Below are 26,667 nucleotides of genomic sequence, written 5' to 3'. Positions count from 1 at the left end.
CTGTTTGGGACTGGAGGCTTGGAGCAGAGATCGATGGCAGATGGTATGAGGGTGCTTCTTAGAGTAATAGAAGATAGTGGAGAGTTGTACCAATGCATATGTTTACTAAAACTCATTGAAATGTTTATTTCAAATAGGTTAATTTTATGATAATTATACCTCAGTACCTAAAATATGCAAGTTCCCCATGAGCTGACATATGGTCAGCCTTCAATACATGTTCATTGTCTGCAGTCTTCTTACAAGGTGGATCTTGAGAACAGATAGAGCTATAAAGATGCAGAGATTCAGATGAATGTGTATACTGTCAAAAATAAAACATGCAAAAGACGTAGCAGTTGGTTCTAAACTGAGGTATACTTGGTTTTCTAGTAAAATGATGTGTTGAGTGTGTTGCTCATTACGTTCTTCCACAAGTAGCTTTAGGTGATTTTGTGTGGTGGAGAGAATATATACAAGAAACTAAAAGACACTATGGGATGTATTTTCAGTCATAGGAGTTCTTTAAACAGAACTGGACGTTCAAAACTGGACTCCTGAATTCTGCCTGCAAAGTTTGTAAACCTCAGGAATGTCTCTGAAGATGTCAGACTGTATCATTTCATGGACTGGACAGAATACTAGTTCAGCAGAAAGGATCCCTGAAATCAAATAAACCATTCCATTGAAGAACCAAACTCTCAAATGCCCTGGATTTACACTGCTGTGTTTATCCTCAGAATGCGAAGGTGAAATAGAAAAGGAGTGACAATCAGTACTTTCATTTTTTTTCTTTTTAATTGTTTTAGCACCTTCATTTTTTAGGTGACACAGAATCTTGTCTTCCTCCATCTTTATCTTTGCACCAGTGAATCTTACTTGTAATCTCTTGGAATCTAAAGTAAACAGTACAGGCTATTTGGAATTTTAGTTTTTCATCCTTCAACTCCCCCCCCTTTTTTTATATCTCACAAGGTCTTCTCAAAGTGGACGGTTCTATCCTTTCAACCTCTCTTTATGTTCCTCCCTCTCACACACACACACTCACACACACAGAATGAAGTTATATGTCAGTAGTACCATTTATTAGCAATGCTGGTTCAAGATGAAGATGTAACATTTCTAGGAACCTTGAAGTCATGAAAAAAGCCAAACCTCACACTTCTCACATTTGGAAAACCACACATATATTTTTCTTTGAAGAAAGTTTAAGTATCTGCGATACCTTGTTAGTATTCTTTATGGTTCTGAAGTCTCTTTGCTAGTTTAAGGAACATAAAAATATATTATTTCTAACTTGGTTTGCTCGTAAAATTGTCATGTTCACTATATTAAATTTAGAAGGATAGTCTATTCAGGCAATACACATTCACTAATTGAATTTACTTTGAAATGTTTTTAATTTTTTATACAAATGGAGCCTCAGGCGGCTGAACTCTAAGGAACTCGTATCTCTTACTTTTTGTCGTTTTGAAGGAAGCAGCAGAACATTCAGCTTAGGAGGAATCGCCAATGTTTTACTTATTCCAGTAAAACTGTTCCATTCTCTGGACCAGTGAAATCCATGATGGCAAAAAAGTCACATCAAATATTTGTTTCCAGGAAAGGAAATGAGAAGAAATAAAAGAAGAACCTTTGCCAACTCCAAATCATAAAATACACTTTAGGCCATGCTTTTTTGAACTGGGTTTACTTTCTGAACTAAGTACTAGCATTCTAGCTTTATCATCTCCATGGGTTCCTGCAAGCTGAAGTCTTTCCAAAAGATTGTCATTTCATCTCTGCTCTCCCTCGTGTTAGTTACTTCTGAATTTGTCAACCGTAGACCTGCTTCTTTCATGTATTTTGGAAGACAAAAAACATCAGAGGTAGATAAGCAGAAGGTATGGTAATTTTTCAGAGGGATGTGCCTGGCAGAACCATAGATGGTATTTCTCAAGTAGGTATTTGAAGATGTTCTTAGCCTGTAACCTTTGGAAGAATCCATTAAAGTCTCCAGCCAGTGGGACTTCCCTAATGGTCCAGTGATTAAGACTTGACCTTCCAATGCGGGGGATGAGGGTTTGATCCTTGATCCTTGAGCTAAGATACCACATGCCTTATGACCAAAAAAAGCAGAATATAAACAAACCATACTGTAACAAATTCAAGAAAGACTTTAAAAATGGGGCATATAAAAAAAAATCTTGAAAATGCATACATTTGTTGCTGTTCAGTCTCCCAGTTGTGTCTGATTCTGTGCGACCCCATGGACTGCAGCACACCAGACCTCCCTGTCCCTCACCATCTCCCAAAGTTTGCCCAAGTTCTTGTCCTTTGCCTCGGTAATGCCATCCAGCCATCTCATCCTCTGACTCCCTCTTCTCCTTCTGCCCTCAATCTTTCCCAGCATCAGGGACTTTTCCAATAAGTCAGCTGTTCTCATCAGATGACCAAAATATTGGAGCTTCAGCTTCAACTTCAGTCCTCCCAATGAGTATTCAGGGTTCATTTCCTTTAATATTGACTGGTTTGATCTCCTTGCTGTCCAAGGGACTCTGAGGAGTCTTTCCCAGCACCACAGTTCAAAGGAATGGCAAACCACCCCAGTATACTTGCCATGAGAACCTCATTAACTGTATAAAACACAAAAAGATATGCACCAAAAGATGAGTTTCCCAGGTTGGACGGTGTCCAATATGCTATTGGGGATGAGCGGAGGACAACATACTTACGTGCATACATAAAAAATAAAGTATCCAGCCAAAGTGAATGGCCTCTGCTTCCAAACTTGCGTAGAACTTTCCTTCTTCTTCTATTCAGGCATGTGTTCATGCAGCCTCAGCTTGTACTTAACTCTTAACAAGGTTCTGTCTTGCCACTGGGTGCAACATTCTTAAAATGGAAACCACAATATTTAACCTCTCTTTCCTTCTCAAATCTCACCATGGTGCCCTGCATATAATTAAGTCTCCACTAGCTAGTTGCTAAATAAATCAATAAGTGAAATCACTTTTCAGATGAGAAATTTTTAAGTATCCTGTTTGTCCAAATAAGCAGAACATGGCAGCAGCAGCATCTTGGCCTCTGGATTTCGAGTTCTGGAGATTGGCAGCAGCTCAGTTGGCCGACAACAAAGTTCTTTGACTTTAATGATGCCTTTCACTTGGCTTTCTTGAGTGCTTGTGACTGGGGTTGTGCTGAGATTCTCAAAATGATTGATTTCGTCTGGACTTTTGCTAAGTCAGGTCTGGCAGCAGCATGGTTTCTGTTCTAACTCGGTGATCGCAAAAGAAAGTAGGTACTCTCCTTGACTCCTGTGCCCCATCCCCTTCCAGTCCTTTACCAGCCTTTATTCTCACTGTCCTTAGAATGGTTTTTACTTTTGAAGGAAATATTCTCAAAAGATTCTTCCTGCTTCATCCCATCAAACTTTGAAATGAACGTTATTGTCACAGTACTTTTTGCTCCCTTATTCTTGTGTTCAGCCAGTGTCCCATGGATAATTTTTACATGTTTTGTAAGCAGTTTTGCATTTCAGCAGATGATCTGCATTTGAATGGGGAAAGCTGGAACTGTGTCACCTGAAGGTGTGAGTTCTAACCTGGCCTATCACTTACTTGTTTTGTGTTCCATTTTCCTCATCTACAAATATGGAAGATGACACATACCTTGCAGAATGATCATAAGGGTTAAGTGATATGTGTAAAAATGACTGGATTAATTTTTAGCATATAATTATTTGGTAAGCATTAGAACAAAATCTTTTAGGAAAATGTCCAGTTTTATTAGCAAGCAAATTTATACCTTGGCATACAATATTATGAAGTCCTTTATACTTTATGATTGCCTATGGGTTTTTATGCTACTGGTAAATTCAGATAACGTGTGTTATGTGTCAACTAGATGACTGGCCTTATACTCTGCACTGAGCCTATAAAAGTAAATAAGAAATGGTTGCTACCCTGGAAGAGTTTATAAGCAAACAGGTGAGATGAGCTTAAACAAAGAGTCACAACCAGCATGGTAAGTAATGGATAAAGCTATCTTTCAAATGGGAGGGGGCGGCATAGTTGCCCAGCAGGTGTGGTGTCACGGCTTATCTTTCATAGAACCGTAATACGCTGGGCTGCATGTCTTCCCTAGAAGCTTTTCCAAGAGCTCTGACTGAAATGCTCATTGAGAATTCCTGACTTTTACCTGCATCTTTGACCATCTCCCTGTAAAATTCATAGAGGCAACACTTTGCTGAACCTTTCTCCCACCGGTTCCTTTCCCTCATTCCCATTCCGACTTTCAGAGACAGGCAAGGAAGACCTGCTGGGGAAACCAACTGAGAGCGTAAGTCAGGGGTGGGCACACGCTGCCCATGGACCAGATCGGACCCACTGCCTATTTATATGGTCTGACAGCCAGGAACGGTTTTGACAGTTTTTAATAGGTTGACAAAAATCAAAAGAGTAATATTTCGTGACATGTGAAATCATATGAAATTCAAATTTCAGTGTCCCTAAATATAGTTTTCTTGGAACACAGTCACGTGCATCCATTTCCATATTGTCTGTGACTGCTTTCAAGATAGAGGATAACTGAGTAGTTGTGACAGACCTCGTGGTCCAGAAAACCTAAGAAAACTTGCTCAACTGGCCTTTCACAGAAAAAGTTTGCTGGCCTGGGCCATAAGTCCTTTAAGATCTTTGTAGCTACATATTCTCAGTTTGTGACTGAGATGGGCATTTCTGATGTAAGAGGCAGTTTTTCCATGTTCTCTGCTGTCACTTCTTCTAGAAGTAAAAAGTTCACTCGGCCTTTCTCCTTAACATGAGCATGCGCTCTTACATGATGTGCATCTCCTGATCAGGTGTCTCTTTTGGAATGTACAAGTGTTATCTTGATAGGAGGGGGACTCTGGAAAGGTTAAGTAGGTTTTTCTTCATCATCATCTCCTCCACCTGATGTCTGCTAGGTCACATGAAGATGAGAGCGCCCAGTTTCATTCTTCCCTTTACAAGCAAGTTTATATCAGTCTTTCCTGTAAAACTGGTTTGTCCCCAGGACAGTATGAAAATGCATATGCAACTTGGTTATATTTGTAAATCATATAACACTCCTCTCATCTTAGAAGTAAGAATGCTAATTCTTAGAAGAATTCTTAGAAGTAAGAATTGGTATGGAAATTCTTTCCTCTGCTAAGGACAGATCAAAACCGTTTTGCTGACTGGCTAAAAAGCAACTAACAAAAGGACAGACATAGTGTTGCAGCTTGAGCATTCAGTGTGAGCGTGGAAGGGTGTGTAGTGTCCCCACTTCAGTGTGAAGGGGTACAGGTTTTGCTGCTCACTGGCACTTCATCTCACTTCCTTACTAGAGGTTTTCACACAATTCTGAGTGAGTAGTGTTCACAGGTGACTTTGACTTCATGGACATTCACAAATAACTTTCACAGGATATGAGGATCTACATATAATTTTACTGTCTGAGCGATAATGTATCTGAACAGTCTACCCTTTAAAAGCGTGGATGGCTTCTTCTGCCTTCAGAAGGCTCCAAAGAGCCAGGTTCTAGAATGCACACTCAGCCTTGCTGTCTTTCTCCCTCTGTTGTGGCCCTTTTGGGAAACAAGGTGATAAATTGCTTCTCATCTCCAGAGAAAAAACGTGAATGTCCCTCCATAGGTCTTCTGGCCCATTAAGAAGTTGGTCAGATACCCACCAATTTCTGGGTCCAGAAACTAATGATCATGTACCAGTATGAACATTTTAGAAGCCAACTTAGAAATATATTGGAACTGTAATATAAAATCTATATATCATTTGACTTTGACCCTTAATTTCATGTCTGAGAATTTAGCTTATAAAATCTAAACATGAAAGAAAGGTTTGTATACTGTAAGTCTTATTACTATGTTTTTTTTTAATTAATGTATTTTAAAAAAATTTATATTGGAGTATAGTTGAATTACAATGTTGTATTAATTTCAGTTGTACAGCAAAGTGGTTCAGATATATATATATCTCTCTCCATTATTTTTCAGATTATTTCCCCATATAGGTTATTACAGAATATTACAGAATATCCCCTGTGATATACAGTAGGTCCTTATTAGTTATGTTTTATATATGTAGTATGTATATGTCAATCCCAGTCTCCCTTTTATCCCAACCCTTCTTCCTCCCCATAACCTTAAGTTTGTTTTATACTTTATAATCTGTAACCCTGTTTCTGTTTTGTAAATACATTCATTTGTACCATTTTTTTTAAGATTCCACATATAAGCGATACCGTATGATAAATGTCTTTGTCTGACTTACTTCACTGAGTGTGATAATTTGTGGGTCCATCCATGTTGTTACAAATGTCATTTTCATTCTTTTTTTATGGCTAAGTAGTACATGGTGGCTTAGTTGCTAAGTCGTGTCTGACTCTTGTGACCCCATGGACTGTAGCCTGCCAGGCTCCTCTGTCCATGGGATTCTCCGGGCAAGAATACTAGAGTGGGTTGCCATTTCCTTCTCCAGGGGATCTTCCCAACCCAGGAATCGAACCTGGGTATCCATCATTGCAGGCAAATACTTTACCGACTGAGCTATGAGGGAAGCCCAAGTAGTATATGTGTACCACATATTCTGTATTCATTTCTCTGTCGATGGACATTTAGCCTGCTTCCATTTCTTATTTATTGTGAACAGTGCTGCACTCAACGTTGAGGTACATGTATCTTTTCAAATTATGATTTTCTTCAGATTGATGCCCAGGAGTGGGGTTGCTGAATCATCTTTAGTTTTAAGGAACCTCTATACTGTTCTCTTCTGTTACGTCCATATCATTTAAAAGTATGAACCTAACAGAAGCAGAAGATATTAAGAAATACACAGAAGAACTATACAAAAAGATCTTCATGACCCAGATAACCATGATGGTGTAATCACTTTCCTAGAACTAGACATCCTGGAATGCAAAGTCAAGTGGACCTTAGGAAGCATCACTATGAACAAAGCTAGTGGAGGTGATGGAATTCCAGTTGAGCTATTTCAAATCCTAAAAGATGATGCTGTGAAAGTGCTGCACTCAATATGTCAGCAAATTTGGAAAACTCAGCAGTGGCCACAGGACTGGAAAAGGTCAGTTTTCATTCCGATCCCAAAGAAGGGCAGGCAGTGACAAAGAATGTTCAAACTGTCATACGACAATTGCACTCTCACATGCTAGCAAAGTAATGCTCAAAATTCTCCAAGCCAGGCTTCAACAGTGCATGAACTGTGAACTTCCAGGAGTTCAAGCTGGATATAGAAAAGACAGAGGAACCAGAGATCAAATTGCCAACATCCGTTGGATCATAGAAAAAGCAAGAGAGTTCCAGAAAAACATCTATTTCTGCTTTATTGACTATGCCAAAGCCTGTGACTGTGTAGATCACAACAAACTGGAAAATTCTGAAAGAGATGGGAATACTAGACCACCTTACCTGCCTCCTGAGAAATCTGTTTGCGGGTCAAGAAGCAACAGTTAGAACTGGACATGGAACAACAGACTGGTTCCAAATCGGGAAAGGAGTATCACCCTGCTTGTTTAACTTATATGCAGAGTGCATCATGTGAAATGCTGGGCTGGATGCCGGCTCGAATCAAGATTGCTGAGAGAAACATCAGTGACCTCAGATATGCAGATGACACCACCCTTATGGCAGAAAGTGAAGAGGAACTGGAGAGCCTCTTGATGAAAGTAAAAGAGGAGAGTGAAAAAGCTGGCTTAAAACTCAGCATTCAGAAAACTAAGATCATGGCATCTGATCTCATCACTTCAAGGCAAATAGATGGAGAAACAATGGAAATAGTGACAGACTTTATTTCCTTGGGCTCCAAAATCACTGCAGATAGTGAGTGCAGCCCTGAGATTAAAAGACACTTGCTCCTTGGAAGGAAAGCTATGATCAATCTAGACAGCATATTAAAAAGAAGAGACACTACTTTGCTGACAAAAGTCCATCTAGTCAAAGCTATGGTTTTTCTAATAGTCATGTATGGATGTGAGAGTTGGACTATAAGAAAGCTGAACAGTGAAGAATTGATGCTTTTGAACTGTGGTGTTGGAAAAGACTCTTGAGTCCCTTGAACTACAAGGAGATCCAGCCAGTCCATCTGAAAGGAAATCAGTTCTGAATATTCATTGGAAAGACTGATGCTGAAGCTGAAGCTCCGATACTCTGGCCACCTGATGGGAAGAACTGACTCATTGGCAAAGACCCTGATGCTGGGAAAGATAGACGGCAGGAGGAGAAGGGGACCACAGATGATGAGATGGGCATCGCTGACTCGATGGACATGAGTTTGAGCAAGCTTCAGGAGTTGGTGATGGACAGGAGAGCCTAGTGTGCTGCAGTCCATGGGGTGGCAAAGAGTTGGACATGACTGAGCGACTGAACTGAACTGACTGATGCTGTTCTGTATAGTGGTTGTACCAATTTACATTCTCACCAACAGCGTAGGAAGTTTCCCTTTTCTCCACTCCTTCTCCAGCATGTGTTGTTTATAGACAATTTTTGTGGGAGCCCGCACCATGCAGCATGTGGGATCTTAGTTTCCCAACTAGAGATCGAACCTGTGCCCCCTACTGTGGAAACTTGGAGTCTTAACCACAGAACTGCCAGGGAAGTCCTGACTTGTAGACCTTTCTGACCAGTATGAAGTGATACACAATTGTTGTTACAATTTGCATTTCTCTAATAATTAGCAATGTTGAGCATCTTCTAATATATTTATTGGCCATCTGTCTTCCTTGGAGAAATGTCTATTTAGATCTTCTGTCCGTTAGGGTTTTTTGGTTTTTGATATTGAGCTGTATGAGCTGTTTATTTATATATTTTAGGCATTAATCCCTCATTGGTCACAACATTTTCAAATATTTTCTCCCATTCTGTGGGTTGTCTTTTTACTTCACTGATGATTTCCTTTGCTGTACAAAACATTTTGAGTTTCATTAGGTCCCATTTCTTTATTTTTTTTTAAATTTCCCTTACTCTAGGAAATGGATATAAAGATACTGCTGTGATTTATGTCAAGGAGTATTTTGCCTAGTCTTTTCTCTTAGAGTTTTATAGTATCCAGTCTTATATTTAGGTTTTTAATCCACTTTGAGTTTACTTTTGTATATTATGTTAGAGAATGTTCTAATTTCATTCTTTTCCCTATAGCTGTCCAGTTTTCCCAGTACTACTTATTGAGTCAGTTCAGTTCAGTCGCTCAGTCGTGTCCAACTCTTTGCGATCCCATTGACTGCAAGCATACCAGCCTTCCTTGTCCATCACCAGCTCCCAGAGCTTGCTCAAACTCAAGTCCATTGAGTCAGTGATGCCATCCAACCATCTCATCCTCTGTCAGCCCCTTCTGCTCCTGCCTTCTATCTTTCCCAGCAGCAGGGTCTTTCCTAGTGAGTCAGTTTTTCACATCAGGTGGCCAAATATTGGAGTTTCAGCTTCAGCATCAGTCCTTCCAATGAATATTCTGGACTGATTTTCTGTTGCATTGACTGGTTTGATCTCCTTGCAGTCCAAGGGACTCTCAAGAGTCTTCTCCAACACCACAGTTCAAAAGCATCAATTCTTCACCATTCATCTTTCTTTATAGTCCAACTCTCACATCCATACATGACTATTGGAAAAACCATAGCTTTGACTAGGTGGACGTTTGTCAGCAAAGTAATGTCTCTTATTTTTAATACACTGTCTTGGTTGGTCATAGCTTTTCTTCCAAGGAGCTAGCATTTTTCAGTTTTATGGCTGCACTCACCATCTGCAGTGATTTTGGAGCTCCCACCCCAAATAAAGTATCTTACTGTTTCCATTGTTTCCCCATCTATTTGCCATGAAGTGATGGTATCAGATACCATGAACTTAGTTTTCTGAATGTTGAGCTTTAAGCCAACTTTTTCACTCTCTTCTTTCACTTTCATCAAGAGGCTCTTCAGTTCCTCTTCACTTTCTGTCCCAAGGGTGGTATTGTCTGCGTATCTGAGGTTATTGATATTTCTCCCAGCAGTCTTGATTCCAGCTTCTGCTTCATCCAGCCCAGCATTTCTCATGATACACTCTGCATATAAGTTAAATAGTCAGGGTGATAATACATAACCTTGACGTACTCCTTTCCCAATTTGGAACCAGTCTGTTGTTCCATGTACCGTTCTTACTGTTGCTTCTTGACCTGCATACAGATTTCTCAGGAGGCAGGTAAAATTTCCAGTTTGTTGTGATCTACACAGTCAAAGGCTTTAGTGTAGTCAATAAAGCAGAAGTACTTGCTTTACTTCTTGCTTTTTCTTTCAGAACTCTCTTCCTTTTTCGATGATCCACCGGATGTGGGCAATTTGATCTCTGGTTCCTTTGCCTTTTCTAAATCCAGCTTGAATATCTGGAAGTTCACAGTTCATGTACTGTTGAAGCCTGGAGAATTTTGAGCATTACTTTGCTAGCATGTGAGATGAGTGCAGTTGCTGTGTGATAGTTTGAACATTCTTTGTCATTGCCTTTCTTTGGGATTGGAATAAAAACTGACTATTTCCAGTCCTGTGGCCACTGCTGAGTTTTCCAAATTTGCTGGCATATTGAGTGCAGCACTTTCACAGCATCATCTTTTAGGATTTGAAATAGCTCAACTGGAATTCCATCACCTCCACTAGCTTTGTTCGTAGTGATGCTTCCTAAGGCCTACCTGACTTCAGATTCCAGGATGTCTGTTTCTAGGGAAGTGATCAAAGCATCGTGGTTATCTGGGTCATGAAGATCTTTTTGTATAGTTCTTCTGTGTATTCTTGCCACCTCTTAATGTTGTTTGCTTCTGTTAGGTCCATACCATTTCTGTCCTTCATTGTGCCCATCTGTGCATGAAAAGTTCTCTTGGTATCACTGATTTTCTTGAAGAGATTTCTAGTCTTTCCCATTCTATTGTTTTCCTCTATTTCTTTGCATTGATCCCAAGGAAGGCTTTCTTATTTCTCCTTACTATTCTTTGGAACTCTGCATTCAGATGGGTATATCTTTCCTTTCCTCCTTTGCCTTTCATTTCTCTTCTCAGCCATTTGTAAGGGCTCCTCAGGCAGCCATTGTGCCTTTTTGCATTTCTTTTTCTTGGGAATGGTCTTTTTTTTTTTTTTTATAGATAATCACTTTATTTTTTTTTTTAATTATTATTTTTTTTCCAGTGGGTTTGTCATACATTGATATGAATCAGCCATGGATTTACATGTATTCCCAATCCCGATCGGGAATGGTCTTGATCACTGTCTCCTGTACAGTGTTGCAAACCTCTGTCATAGTTCTTCAGGCACTCTTATCAGATCTAATCCTTTGAATCTATTTTTCACTTCCATTGTGTAATTGTAAGGGATTTGATTTAGGTCGTACCTGAATGCTCTAATGATTTCCCTACTTTCTTCAATTTAAGTCTGAATTTGGCAATAAGGAGTTCATGATCTGAGCCACATTCAGCTCCGGTCTTGTTATTGCTGACTGTCTAGAGCTTCTCCATCTTTGGCTGCAAAGAATATAATCAGTCTGATTTCAGTATTGACCATCTGGTGATGTCCATGTGTAGAGTCTTCTCTTGTGTTGTTGGAAGAGGGTGTTTGCTATGACCAGTGCATTCTCTTGGCAAAACTCTGTTAGCCTTTGCCCTGCTTCATTTGTACTCCAAGGCCAAATTTCCCTGTTAGTTCAGGTATCTCTTGACTTGCTACTTTTGCATTCCAGTCCCCTATAATGAAAAGGACATCTTTTGGGGGGTGTTAGTTCTTGAAGGTCTTATAGGTTTTCATAGAACCATTCAACTTCAGGTTCTTCAGCATTACTGGTCAGGGCATAGGCCTGGATTACCGTGATATTGAATGGTTTGCCTTGGAAACAAACAGAGACCATTCTGTCGTGTTTTTTTTTTTTTTTTTTTTTAATTTTTTTTATATTCTGTCGTTTTTGAGACTGCATACATGTACTGCATTTCGGACTCTTTTGTTGACTACGATGGCTACTCCATTTCTTCTAAGGGATTCCTGCCCACAGTAGTAGATATAATGGTCATCTGAGTTAAATTTGCCCATTCCAGTCCATTTTAGTTCACTGATTACTGAAATGCCAATGTCCACTCTTGCCATCTCCTGTTTGACCACTTCCAGTTTTCCTTGATTCATGGACCTAACATTCCAGGTTCCTGTGCAATATTGTTCTTTACCGCATCAGACTTTACTTCCATCACCAGTCACATCCACAACTGGGCATTGTTTTCACTTGGCTCTGTTGCTTCATTCTTTCTGGTGTTATTTCTCCACTCTTTTCCGATAGCACATTGGGCACCTACCAACCTGGGGAGTTCATCTTTCAGCGTCATATCTTTTTGCCTTTTCATACTTTTCTCAAGGCAAGAGTAGTGAAGTGGTTTGCCATTGACCTCTGCCAGTGGACCACATTTTGTCAGAACTCTCCACCATGGTTTGTCCAAAGAAACTGTCTTTTCTCCGTTGTATGTTCTTGCCTCATTTATCATAGATTAATTGGCTGTAAGTACAAGAATTATTTCTGAGCTTTCTGTCCTGTTCCACTGATCTATATTTCTATTTTTGTTCCAGTGCCATACTGCTTTGATGTCTAACTTTGTAGTATAATTTGAAGTCAGGGAGCCTGATTCCTCCCTGATTCCTCCAGCTCCATTTTTCTTTCTCAGCAGTGCTTTAGCTATTCAGGGTCTTTCGTGTTTCCATACAAGTTTTAACATTCTTTGTTACAGTTCTATGAAAAAAAAAAATGCCATTGGTAATTTGATAGGGATTGCAGTTAATGTGTAGAATGCTTTGGGTGGTATAGTCATTTTGACAATATTGATTCTTCCCATTCAAGAACATGGTATATCTTTCCATCTGTTTGTCTCATCTTCAGTTTCTTTCATTAGCATCTTATAATTTTCAGAGTACAGGTCTGTTGTCTCTTTAGGTAGGTTTATTCCTAGGTATTTTATTCTTTCTGATTTGATAATAAATGGAACTGTTTCCTTAATTTCTCCTCCTGCTCTTCAACTGTTAGTATAAAACAGATTTCTGTGTATTAATTTTGTATTCTGCAATCTGAAGTCATTGATGAACTCTAGTAGTTCTCTGGTGGCATCTTTAAGATATTCCCTGTATTGTTATCATGTCAGCTGCAAACAGTGACAGTTTTGCTTCTTTTCTAATTTTGATTCCTTTTCTTTTTCTTTTCTGATTGCCATGGCTAAAACTAAACATGAAAGCCTTTTAGGAAGGCTTACTACTGCATTTTTAATAGTGAAAAGCCAGAAATAACCAAAGGTAAACTCACATGGGAAGAGTCAAGTAAACTATAATAAATTCACTTGACAAAGTATTATATGGTGATTGGATGTATACATATATTAAATGTATACATATATTAAATAGATATATACAGAGATTGATATTTATGTCATACCAGGCATAAAAAAAGCAGTACTGTACATCATCTGTGAATAGAGAACAGAGATACAGAAATATAACAACTGCTTCACAGGTACTATGTATAGGTTGTTAGATTTTAAATGAGTTTTTTCTATTGGCTAATTTTTCATTGTATATTTTTATGGGAAAGAAAAATGTATTAAATGAAAACGCAGACACCTGGTAATTAGGAGGTGAGAACCGTGCCCACTTCAATCTGGACACTGCTCTGACCAGTGCAGATCTGGCTGAGCTGCAGGGTGTCTGTCTTCATGGAGTTTGTTCTGTTGGGGAGGCAGGCCAGAAGATGTTAATTACTGAGTTTAGTTTTAATTGAAATATAGTTAATTTACAACATTGTGTTAGTTTCAGATGTACAGCAACGTGATTCAGTTACACATATATATATTCTTTTCTATCATAGGTTATTACAGGATACTGACTACAGTTCCCTGGGCTATGTAAAAGGGGAGGACAGGGGAGGCTGCTGTGGAAGCTTCAAGCAAGGATATTTAACCAAGGAGGAATTGAGGGAAAGTCCCCCAGATGCGGTGACATTGGAGCGAGACTGGTTATGGTAGTCTGAGGAGGAACCACATGAGGGAGGCAGGCTGGACAGAGTTTCACCCGGAGCTCATGGCCTGTGCAGAAAGAGGCCCAAAGTCAAGAGATTGGCCTGTTCCAGGAACCTCAATAAGTTCAGGATTGTGGGAGCAAAGGGGAGTCAGCTTAAGGGAGGGGGTGGGCTAGAATGTAAGATGATAATCAGACACGTAAACCACAGGAAGAAATTGGGGTTTTATCCTCAGGGCAAGCAGAGACTGACAGGAGCAGATTTAATTAAAAAAAAAAAAACCCTCCATTCAGCCGCACTGGATGGATAGATATAAGAGGTGGTGAGAACACACACAGGGAATCTGGCAGGAGGGAGGGAAGGGACAGAGGCTCAGAAATGCAGCCGGAAGGCTTCCTTTTGTATGAAGATGAATCCTGGATTGCTAGTTTGGAGATTAAAGGTATAGTAAGAACTCAACCCTGTAAAGACTTTTTAATTTAAAATCTTCTAATTACATAGCAAAAAAAAATTCATTTTTATTTTTAAACAAAGATTTTAGAAATCTTCAGGACAAATACATCCTGGGTGAGCCCCTTGGGTGAATGTTAAACCATGAAAATGTCATGCACTCCTAAAATTGTGCAGAATCCAAAATGCTAACAGTTTTCCTGTAAAAGGAGAAGAAAGAGGAAGGCGGAAAAGAAAAAATAACATTTGGTTTGGTGACAGATCTCCTTCTGTCACTCCGAGTTCCTTGATCAGCACAGGGCCTGGCACACGGCAGGGCCGCTGGGAGTCCTGAATGAATGAATCAGTGAATGAATGAGCGCAAACTGCTGGATTAAAGAAGTCATTTGAGGATTGTTTTTTGACCTTTCTCAGTCTCATTATTTTTGTTTCCTGGCAATACCCACCTCTCCTGCCCATTCCACATGCCTGTAGCTAACCTGGCTGAAAGTGGGGATAAAGTGATATGGAAAGGCTGCCCCTTTAAGTACCGATCATTTCAAAATATTTTTTCTTTGCATAATTCAAAATTAGGCCAGTTGGAATCTTGCCTCCTTTTCCTGGGAAAAAAAAAAAACAAAAAAACCTGGCAACCCAGAAAACTTTTATTCAGATATTTGTCATAAATGCTATTTGATTAAAATGTAGACTTTGTGGTAAAACATAACTTCATAAATATGCATTTATGATGCTTCTTATACACACTTCCAAAAGCCAAAATTGGAAAAGGCCACATTCCCAGAAAGGGAAAGGGAAACCACAATTTGGTGAGCTGTTGTGTTTCAGGTACTGTGCTGACCCTCTTTATCGATCAGACAAGGACACTGAGGCCGTGTATGTTCAGAGTCCTTTGGTTCATGGCAGACCCTAAACTTGAACTCGGATCTGTCTGACTTCAAAGCTCCTGCTCCTTGTGCCCTCCCTTTTTGCTTCTTTGTTATAAAAATAAATATTTTAAATATCTATATAGGTCTGTAGGCATGAGGGCAGTAGATAAAACCCTAATTAGGAAGGTAGGTTTAAGCAAAAATCTTTTGCTTGACTGGTACCGTGAACTCTTAGAGGGAAGGAAGAGAAAGAAAAATTCTAACTGGGCTTCCTCCTCTTCACCTTCGTCTCTTGTTCATGCCTTCAGTCATGTCCGACTCTGCAACCCCATGAACTGCAGCATGCCAGGTTTCCCTACCCTTTACCATCTCCTGGAGTCTGCTCAAACTCATGTCTGTTGAGTCAGTGATGCCGTCCAATCTTAATCTAATCATTTTTTGAACTTTTTTTCATGAGCAGACAGGAATTTGCCTTTGCTCGGGGTTTTGTGCTGTGATCATTGAAGACCTCTTTTCTACCCTCATGCTGAGCTGTTTTCCAAGTCAACTGATTTCATTCTTAACAGTTGTATCAATGGATTGTTTCACTTTTTCTAAGAGAGCTTTTATCTTGAGTTTTCTTCCTTGTTTTCAATGCTGCCGACCCCCACCCCCCACCCCACGCGCACACACATGGTGCTGTGGGGACAAGTACACTTTCTCACAGGACAGTCTGCTGGCCCTGATACTCGGAGGGATTCTGTCACGCATTTGTCACAGTTGATGATGATGTTTCCATCTGCCAGGCATATGGAATTGGTGGTGCTCAGCACATCTTTGTTCCAGGCTGGTCCCAGGGAATATTTTGGAACCGTCTTGTAAATTCTCCTTATCATCTCCTGCGCCCTCATTACGCACTATCTCTACTGTAGCAGCTATGGAAATCTGCCTTGGAGTCTAATTAATGAAGTCTGTCTTCCCTCTTCAACTCAAAACTCTGTGCCTCTGGAGGCCAGAACTGGGTCTCGTTTATCTTCATGGGCCCCTCCCTTGGCCCCCACCAGGGAAAGCATGGAACCCATCACCGTGCTGGTTTGAGTCATTTTGTTGGCTTGGCTCCTATGCTGTCATTCTTGATCATTCTGTGCATGCAACTGAAGAAGTTCGGAAAACAGATTAATTGAAGAGGGGGCAGTGTGTGCTACCATTGTTATGAGAACCCCAAATAGAATATCCTCACGGAGTTTTCATGGGGTGAGTTTTTATTTCTCTTGGATGATATTTTTGAAGCCAGAGTCCCACATTATTCTAACCACATTTTATATAAACACAAATCAGCCGCAGTTAACACTTTCAAAGAGTTTTTAGGGATTTGTCATCTAGATTTTTCTCAGATGATCCCAGCTGTGATGAACAGGCTGTGGTCAGCTTCAGAAACAGTAGTAACACTAAACAGTAACAATACTGTCTGACACTTAAACTGGAGTTAGGAATTGAGCAACTGTCATTGGTCAAAGCTGGGACAGCCCCACCTCCGTCCAGGGTGTATAGGCTGTGGTGGAAATGTGACTCTCTCTTCTAGTTTTCAAGATTCTTACAGAGCCACTTTCCCTCCAGATACATTTGAAATGTGGGCTTCCCTGGTGGCTCAGATGGTAAAGAATCTGCCTGCCAATGCAGGAGACACGGGTTCAATCCCTGGGCCAGGAAGATCTCCTGGGGGAGGAAATGGCAACCCACTCCAGTATTTTGACCTGGAGAATTCCATGGACAGAGGAGCCTGGCAGGCTACAGTCCATGGGGTCACAAAGAGTCGGACACGACTGAGTGACTAACACACACACACACACACACACACACACACACACACACACACATGAAAGGTATACCCTTGAATTTAACTCGAAAAATGTTTATTGGACATCTACTCTACACCCCTGGCCTCATGAGACTTGATTTTCTGCTAACTACAGCTCACATTTCTAACTAAATTTGGTTAGGAAGGTCCAGTGTTGAGAGTTCCAGTGAAAATGAATGTGGGAGCAGAAGACAGATGTGCCTATAAGAGGGTCAAAATGAAGAAAAGGACCACTTAGGCACTGGTGTAATTTGGTCCTGGTTCTAAAAACACACCCACAGGAAAATGACATTGGACAGCTCTGTCATCCAGGGAGAATGGTGTTCAGTTGTGGTTTGTGATTCCAGTGTGTGTTTGGGTCTTTTTCAGGTAAGCCGAAACTTTGAGCTGGTTGGACGGGTTAACTTGGATCAGCTGGAACAGATGAAGGAGAAGATGGAGAGTTCCAGCAGTGATGATGAAGACAAGGAAGAAGAAATGAACAGCAAGGCTGATGACAGAGGTTGGTCCCGTCCCTGCCCCCTGAGCCCCAGATGGCATCCAGCCTGGCCGTGGGGAGACAGAAGGGAGGCAGAAGGTTGTTGGAGGAGGAACAGAAGGAATGATCCTTCTTCGTTAAGTAGCAGAACAGACTGGCTGCAACACGTCAGGGGCCATGTCTTTGTAAACTATTACCAGCTAGAGAAACTCCAAGGAAAACAGACGTTTTCTCTTTAACTGTAGATATACATTTGTTAAAAAATACATGGCGATGATTTGTTTTTATTCAGGAAAACTGTTATCTGGGGAATCTGCAGAGTAAGGACAGACAGCAAGATGGATGGCCCTGTAAAAGCTATCGAGGAATGTAAATGAATTTCCAGTTGAATGCTTATTTAAAATTGCTGCTGCTGGGGTGTCTTTTGCTGGGGATGGGGGGAAGGAGCTGCAGAGGGCTTAAGCCTGAGGTCCGAACCCCTTCATGTGTCCTTCTGCATGACCCTCCTCTTAAACCCCTGGCTTACTGCTTTTGCTTTGTAAAGAGAGAGAGAGAGGAGACCAGTGGCATTTGACTGTCTTTACAGGGGATAGTAGGCAAAGTTTTGAGGGACTTTTGTACTATTTTTCAACTTTCTGTGACTCCATAATTATTTTCAAAATGAAGTTTTTTGAAGTATATTTAGTTGTAGACCTACATTTACATGATCCAGAGCTGGTATTCTGTATTGTTTGACATAGAATATTGTAGAAAACCTAACATGCTACGTAAAGAATATAGGTTGGGATATCTTACTGTAGTTATTGGCAGCCTTATCAAAAGCACATGGATAACCTAAACCTGAGAAATAAGTATGATGTCATCCCATTGGTGAGGAGAATGGTATTAGTTGCCATTGGGGAACATCATTATGGGCCAAGCCCAGTATCAACTGGTTTTTATTTAATCTTATATACTGTTAGAAGGCTTTGCAGTTGATCTCTATGGATTTGGCTCCCAGTTCTGCTGCTTTTTAGTTATATGACTTGGGGTAAATTATTTTATCTCCTGTGCATTCATCATTCTAATAATAACAACTTCCTAGGGTCACTTCCTTAGGGTTGTGTAAATCTTAAATGAGATAGCACACAAACATTATTAGTCCAGTTCCTGGAACACAGTAACCACTTAATAATAATGATAAAACCCTGCAGTGTAGATGGCATTATTGGCATTTTACAAGTAGGGAAATAAAAGCCCAGAATATTTAAGAGTGTGTTCAAAGTTAAAACGAAAACACTGGAGGTTGGGTTTAAGTCTTCTGGCTCCAAAGGCAAAACGTCTTTACATACTGTACCACTTCCTCTACCCTTTGTGGATGTTCTTCTTTGATGGGAACCTGGCCCTGAATTCTGTCAGTTCAGTGGTCTTTGGGGCCTCATTGTAAGGCGTCCTTTTGTGGAATTTCTTGGTTTTTCTTGCTTACTCTGCCAGCCCAGAAAGCCGACTTGGTGGTCATTTTCTTTCAAAATTCTCCCTTTTTCTTGATTTTTCCTGACTTCCACCCCATCCTTCTGTTTTTTATCTCTACTATAGCAGGAGACCACAGCTAAGTGATGATCCAGTTTGGCTTCTGAACCCCCGTGCCTGTGGTCAATGGATAAATAGAGCATCCGCACCATGTAGACTGATCGCCCTTGTGAAGTTACGACTTTTATTAGTAGGGGGCATAGTGATCTATTTCTTACAACGGCTGTGATTCAAGAAGCATGGGTTTTAAATTTTCTCTTCCTTCTTTCTTAAAAAGCATTTCACAACTGTGTCCTTAGCGATGAATTCTTTAACGTCGTCTGTGTACTGTTACCAGAGTTCTCTCAGAGAGGATGCGTGTGGGCACACAAGCTCCTTGTCTTCATGGTGCTCTGTGCCCTACCATTCCTCTCCAGGAAATGAATTATTCCTCATTGGAGACCATGACTTTTTAATCTCTAGAACCAAGCATACATGGTTTTACAGGTTATAAGCATTGCAGAGGCAAGAAACCCTGTTAGTCCTCCCTTCCGCTGTGCTACCTCCGATGAGAAGGAAGAAAGGGCAGATAGATGTGCAAGGCGCCAGCCACGTTTCCTTGACCGCCCAGCCCAGTCACCCCCTTGCACAGGCACTGTGGCATCAGGCCAGCTCACTTTGCCTGAAAAGAACTTCATGGTGTCTGATCGCTTCTCCCTAGAAAGCGCAGCCTCCACATTCATGAGCCTTAACCGCATGGGGAGAAAAGACTTGGGGGTGGAGAAGCCTGTGTTCCTCTCTCAGAGGGCGGGGGATTTACTTGAGTAACTTCCAGTCATGTTAATGGGGAAAACCTTCCCGTCCCCCTCGTCGATTCTTGAAAGAACAGCCTCCTTTGTCTCATCGCCTTGGAATCAATTTTCCACCATCTAGGTGTATTCTTGCCAACAAGAAGAAACGGCACACAGTAGCCCCGGGGTGTTTTTGCCAGACGTTCTGTCTTCCAGGAGTAGAGAGAGCGGGAGGTGGCGTTAGCACAGCTCTGGGGCTAATGGAAGCCATTTGATGTGTGACAGGTAATGATTGGCCTCCTCCTTTGAGGATGAAACAGCGTGAGCCGTTGGAAAGAATAGATGGTTGGTTTCATGTTTCCTCGGGGTAAGCAAGTGAGTGTGCCAGGAGCAGGCCCCCTTGTTGGCAGCAGAGACCCTCGTCAGGCGCTCCGTTTGGGGGGCTCACGTCCTTGGAGCTACCCCGTTCCCAACGTGCCTTCCCAACATGAGAAGCTGGGAGACGCCTGACCATGGCCACCCAGCAGGTCCCGCCTCAGAAGGCAGCTTGGAGGGACTTTGAAAGGGAGGAAGCCAGGCATGAAGAAATCAAAATGCGCCCAAGCAGTGTCCTCCCCACCCCCTCTCATTATGCAGTTGGGAGGAGTCAGGAAGGCATTCTGTTGATTTCTTGCCCAAGATAATCCCTGCTAAGGAATTAATGCGCAGAGCAGATGGTGCTGTCTCATTTCCAATGAAAAGAATCAAGGAAGATAGTCTGTGCAATTATTTTTAATGGCTTGTGTGGTGATCTTCTTAATTTGTGAGAAAATGTTTCATCTTTTGTTAGAACTGGCCCCATTCACGGCGCTTTTTGTGCTGCAGATGAAGGCAGCTCAGAGACACCTAGCCTGTTAACATCATCCTGAGGATTTTTTTTTTTTAATCAGATGCAGTATTTCAACCAGGAGACATCTTCCTGTAACATCTCATGAGTCCAGGCACACGGTGATCAGAGGGGCAGAGATGATCAGCGTTGGTCTGTGTGCTGTCCTCACTCTTCAGCGTGGCTGCAGAGCCGTCTAGGCCCTGCTGTTTATTACCCACGTGAAGATCTGGCCCTCTGTGCTATAATGAAAGACATATGGGCTTGGGACCCAGGATAACACAAAGGCCATATAAGCTCTCGTCTTTGAGTTTGCCAGGAGGCGTGGCCTCCGAACAATTAGTTAGTCAGTCCCCATTTAGCAGGCCCCGCACATGCTCCCAGGGCCGTGGAGGAAGTAAAACGATAGTCAGCACTTGATTACAACAGACCTGTCCAGAAAGGTTCTGCACATCCCCATGTTCAAGAATACACCGATGGAGGGCAGCCGGCCAGAACCCCAGACTAGCTGAGGACGTGCTTTCAAGTTCCCGTCTCCCCGTCGTCCGGGATTCACGTTCCTGCTCGGTTCTCTGCTTTTTGGGTCTCATTCCGTGCTCGCAGCCACCCTGGGAGGTGTCAATTAAGATATCCATGGCAGAGGACCACAGGTTGTGAGCCCTCAGCTTTCCCTGGAATGTGTGGAAACCTTGAGGTCTTCCTACAACATAACCTGGCCTTGGTGCTTTCAGAAGCCCGTATTCTTGTTAGTGAGTGGAGAAAAACTGTTAAATAGGAGATGAAGAGGTGCTAAACTATGAGGCACCGATAGAGAGGAACACCACAGGAGGGAGAGATTTGATAGAAAAAAATGCTCAGACGCCATTGGAATGAACAGAAGGGGTTCTTAAGACAAACTCAGGTTATTTGTGACAGAAACAGTTGGGAGGTGAAGAGAAGTGGGGATGCCTAGGGCCTGGGAACAGTTCTCCAGAGTTTCAAGAAACAATCCTTTGGTGAAGGCCAGCAGGAGAAAGAGTAAGGAATCTGGAAATGGGAGGAGGCTCCTAATGAATATTGACTTCTCTTCTGCCCCTCCAGCTCACAGGTAACACGCCTGCTTTCTCCTCACAGATCTCTTGAGATTTTCTGACCATGGGGCTGCTATCAACACTGAGAAGCGTTTTCCGTGTGAATTTTGCGGACGGGCGTTTTCCCAGGGCTCTGAGTGGGAAAGGCACGTGCTGAGACACGGCATGTAAGTCCCGTGAAGGCCTTCGCTCATCGTGCGAGGTGGCGGTGGCTCCTGACAATACGTAGACCCCTCTGTGTCACACTCCTGGGTCCGGGAGGAGAGGCAGTTTGTCACGAACTGGGTTTCTCCCTTTCCGCTGGTTTTTAAAATGGTCACCCAGACACGAGTCACAGAAGGAGAGATCGTCTTTACGAATGACAGATCCCGCTCAAGCCCTCGTGTAGAAGTAGCGCGCTCTCTCCAGCCCGTGTCCCTTCAGCTTTCGTTAGCATGACGTTCTCTGTAGAGCGTGGACCGGGGTCCAGAGATCTGGCTTCTGTTCCTGCCTCTGTGATGACTCACTCCCCGAGTGGCCTTGAACCTTCCCACGCACCTCTTGGTGCCTTCAATGCTCTGCCTCGGGGACAGAGCCCGCTTCTGCCTGCCTCCCAGGTAGGTAGGAGCACGCCTGCAGAACACTCCTAAGACCCTTGAACACAACAGTGTCCCCTAGACAAGGCACTTAGAGCCCAGCAGATGCTGGGATAGCCTAGGAGCTGGTCCCTTAAGCAGAAAATGCCCAGAAAATAGGTAGTATCTAAACCTCAGAGAATGTAACTAAGCTTCCCAGAATATAACTAGGATGAGACATGGGTCTCATCTTCAGGTTCTTGCTTTTTGTTTATTTCTATGATTTGTCTGTGGGTCTCTCCGTTAACTCTTTAATACCCGAGTTGCACTTTTAGTCCTGATAGGTATAGCAAATCTGCATTTTCTAGGTTCTTCTGATGGATCTGAGCATAAGACAGTTCTTGCTATGACCACTTAGGACTGTATTGTTCCCAGTATAGGAGGGAATGTAAGATCATTATGTTGCTCTAGAAGCAAAGAATGATGTAATCAAAACAGTATAATAATGGATAGGGCTTCCCTGCTGGCTCAGATGTGAAAGAATCCTCCGTCTGCAATGCAGGAGACCCAGGTTTGATCCCTGGGTTGAGAACATCCCCTGGAGAAGGAAATGGCTCCCCACTCCAGTATTCTTGCCTGGAGAATCCCATGGACAGAGGAGTCTGGCAAGCTACAGTCCACAAGGTTGCAGAGAGTCAGACACGACTAAGCGACCAACGTTTTCACTTTCTTTTCATTTTTATAGGTTCAGATTCTTAATAAGATACCAGAAATATATGAGCTAAGTATAACAGGTAGCAGGGATAAACTACTCACAGTCCAGTCAATAATTTGTCTGTGGCACTTATAAGACCCCCAAGACCTTTTTAGGATCAGAGACATAAGGAGGTGAATTTTTTTTTAACTAGAGAAAAATACATATACTTACCTGTCACTCCCATGAATGTGTTCCCAGGGCATTGAATGACACCAAGCAGGTGAGCCGAGAAGAAATCCACCTGAAGGGTAACATGGAGGACAGTATTAAGATGCCCTCTATAGAGGAAAAGGAAGATGATGAAGCAATCGGGATAGACTTTTCCCTAAAGAACGAACCAGTAGCCATCTGTGTCGTAGCTGCTGACAAATCTCTCCTGGAGAATGTGGAGGCCAAAAAAGAATAAGCGTTTGGTGAAATTCTTAATCACCCCTTACTTGAACCGTGATGAAAAAGAAAAGTGGGAGGGCCAGCTTGGGCTGAGAAGGGGGGGACAGAAAAAAGAAGACAGAACAAAGCTGCTTTTTAGGACTGAACAATCTATTTTCAAAGCACTGGTACCTGTGTGAGTGAGTATGTAAATTAAAGTTATTTAAATGGTTGGAATATGTGGCTCCTTTTCCATCACTACGTCTTTCCTTCCGGATCTTCATCGTGGAAGTTTCGTTTGTTGCGGAAGCAACGGAAGCACCTCCCTTGCACACCTGTGCACTATGGTGGTCTTGGACCGTATGTGGAAAGAGAAGCTCCGTGACAGTAGAAGACTTCTCTTAGGGGAACAACTTTTTGACGCACAACTTTTGGTGCGTTTTTCTAGTTTTAATACCTTAAGCTTTTTCAAGACCTAACTGCAGCCGCTTTGGGAAAAAACAAACAGAAAAAAAAAACAAAAAAAAACCAGAAAACAAAAAAAAAAACTGCTTTGCATAAAACAGTCACCTGTTTCCTAGTACCTCAAACTTAACCAAGGGAATTCTCTGCATTTGTCAGTACTACCTGTCGTCATTGTGGTTAAATGTAGAGAGAACTGCTGGGCAAGATGGTGAATGGAGAAAAAAAAAAAGAGTTTTAAAGAAAGGAACACAAATTGTGCTTAAAATCCCCACGTGGGTTTTATTTCTTAAAATACTGTGATTTTTTTAATTATTTTAGTAAAAAACAAGACAAAAAAAAAGAAACAGACTTTAATTATTAGATAAATGTTTGTGAATTGTCATCCTTTATTCCAGGTAAGCTGTTTATTTAGTGTTCAACTATAATTTAGAATTTGGTAGATTTCATGTGAGCTAATTTTAAGGTGACTTTGGAGTTTTGTTTGCCACATGTTTATTTTCTATCAGTTTGAGTGTTACAAACACAGCACAATTCAGTTTTTCATATAAATTGTTTTTTGTGTGTGTGTTGTTATTGTTGTTTTGATTTGGGGGCAAGGGAGATTTAGTTTTTTTTGAATAGGAATGTTTTTATTTTAAACATGGAAATAACAAAGAAGTTAACGTTTTTTTTTTTAATTTAACTAAAGAACCAAACTTTTCGGCACCTCTATGCAGCTTGTGGGCCAGACGAGGAAGTCCTCTTCACCCTTTTGTTGCTGTCAAATTTACACATTATCCGTCTCACACAAATAATCTCTGTTAGGATGGGCTGGCTTTTGTGTGTGATTTCTAAATCTGTGTTCTGATTTTGTTTGCATTGTGGGGTTTTTTTGGAGGCGGGGGGAGGATTCTCATTTATTTTTCGGGACAAGGGGATGTGCTCAAATCCCATCCCTTTGGTGAGAGTGTTCAAGAAATACTTATATCCTACAAGGAGCCTGGAGAACTACTTTTTTTTTTTTTAATCTAGCTGCCAGCTGCTCTGTTTCCCCATATTAGCTTTTTCAGGAGGGAGCAGCTTAGACGAAATCTAAGTCTACATTTATAATACGTTCTGATTGTGAACAAAGGGTTTCGTTCCAAAAAAGTAGAACTTTCCTTGAATCCTAGGTTTTAGAAGCCTGTGTGTGAGAGAGCTTGGATGTGTGTGTGGGTGTGTGTGTGTGCGAGAGTCCTTTGGTTTTCATGTTTTGTTTTTTTTGTTTTGTTTTCTTTTTTTTACTTGGAAGGGTTGGGGGAGGGGGGAGAAAGGGAAGGGAATTGCTGAGATGACAGTGTCCCACACAGCTTCAAATAAAATCCATGGAAAGATATTGCATTTGTGGAATAAGTGCTTACTTGAAAAGCATGTTCTTCTTTTATTTTCTTGCTGTTAAGAATTTTTATTTGTGGGTATTTGTTTTAATTTAAGTTTTTTTTTTTAGGGATGGGGGCCATCATGTGGAAACCAGAATATGGGGAAAGTGTGAACTATCTAGACAAAGATTCATTTTGTGTCCATATTTGTTTTTAATTGGCCTCATTTCAAATGTGCTAAACAGTTCCATACCTGGATTGGGTGTTTGTAATGGTTACCAAAAAAGAAAAAAAAAAAAAAAGAAGAAAAAAGGAAAGAAAAAAGGAAAAAAAGAAAATAATTGTGACATGCTTTTATCACTACTTTATTTTTCAAATAACATGTAAATATTGTAATCCATTGGATTTTGTTTTGCTAACCTGTTAATAAAAATATGGGACCATTATCCTTTTAACAAGGCTAGAATGTCATTTTTTTTTTCTTTTTTCAAACATATACCTGATATTTTGTGGCCGCACATTTTGGATGCATTATTATAATTCTGTTGACTGTAATGACATAGAATTTACAACTTTTTTTGTTTAATTTATACAGAGGACATTTTTTTTTTCAGAGCTTGAGAGAAGAAAATAAATAGGAAAATGATAACCTATTGACTCCAATAATCAGTGTTTCCCAAAACTTGATAAAAGATAGGGAGATCCTGAGTTCTTGAAGCCAAGGGTTTAAAAAAAACAACAGAAAACACACAAGTAGGTTATTCAAGTTGTTTGCAACATACATTTTGTAATGAAATGTGAGAAATTAATAAAGAATTTTTTTCACATGTGTCTATGTGCATCTGTTGTAAATCATTTACAGATATGACTACACATATGAAATGTAGAAATTATATAGCATTGCCTTTTCAATACATGTGCATGAAAGCTATTTCAAACCATTGAATCTAAACCATTATGAAAAGCAAAGGTGACTTTAAGGTGAGGTATGAGCTGGGGTTTTTCAATGTTAACATTTCTGCATCAGATATTTATAACCAACTGGGGGAATTTTATGAAGGGAATGTTTTCTGTCAAAAATGGGAATCCGGGACTTCCCTGGCAGTCCAGTGATAAAGACTCCAAGCTCCCAATGCAGGGGGCGTGGGCGCATGAGTTTGATCCCTGATTGGGGAGCTAAGAGCCCACAGACTGCACGGTATGGCCAAAAAAAAAAAAAAAAGTGTGAATCAAAGTGGTGTATGAACCTTCAGAAGGGGGAAATGCCAGTGACTGAACATCATCTGGGGACCCTGAACCTGTGAGCACGGTTGTTTTCATCTAACTGCAAGTCACAACCAT

General features: G+C 41.1%; 1 protein-coding gene across 1 annotated transcript in view; it reads left to right on the top strand.

Annotated features, from left to right (window-relative positions):
- ZNF462 (zinc finger protein 462) overlaps window positions 1–25,786 on the top strand; it is a 152,067-nt gene extending 126,281 nt beyond the window's left edge. Inside the window, 3 exon segments of the mRNA XM_043870545.1 lie at window positions 17,522–17,654; window positions 21,888–22,011; window positions 23,354–25,786. Coding sequence (XP_043726480.1) covers window positions 17,522–17,654; window positions 21,888–22,011; window positions 23,354–23,561 — 465 coding nt within the window. The 3' untranslated portion in view covers window positions 23,562–25,786.
- Window positions 25,787–26,667: the final 881 nt, after the last annotated feature.

Source organism: Cervus elaphus, chromosome 16, assembly GCF_910594005.1.
Source record: "Cervus elaphus chromosome 16, mCerEla1.1, whole genome shotgun sequence".
Lineage (NCBI taxonomy): Eukaryota > Metazoa > Chordata > Mammalia > Artiodactyla > Cervidae > Cervus > Cervus elaphus.
This window is presented reverse-complemented; position numbering and strand designations above follow the sequence as displayed.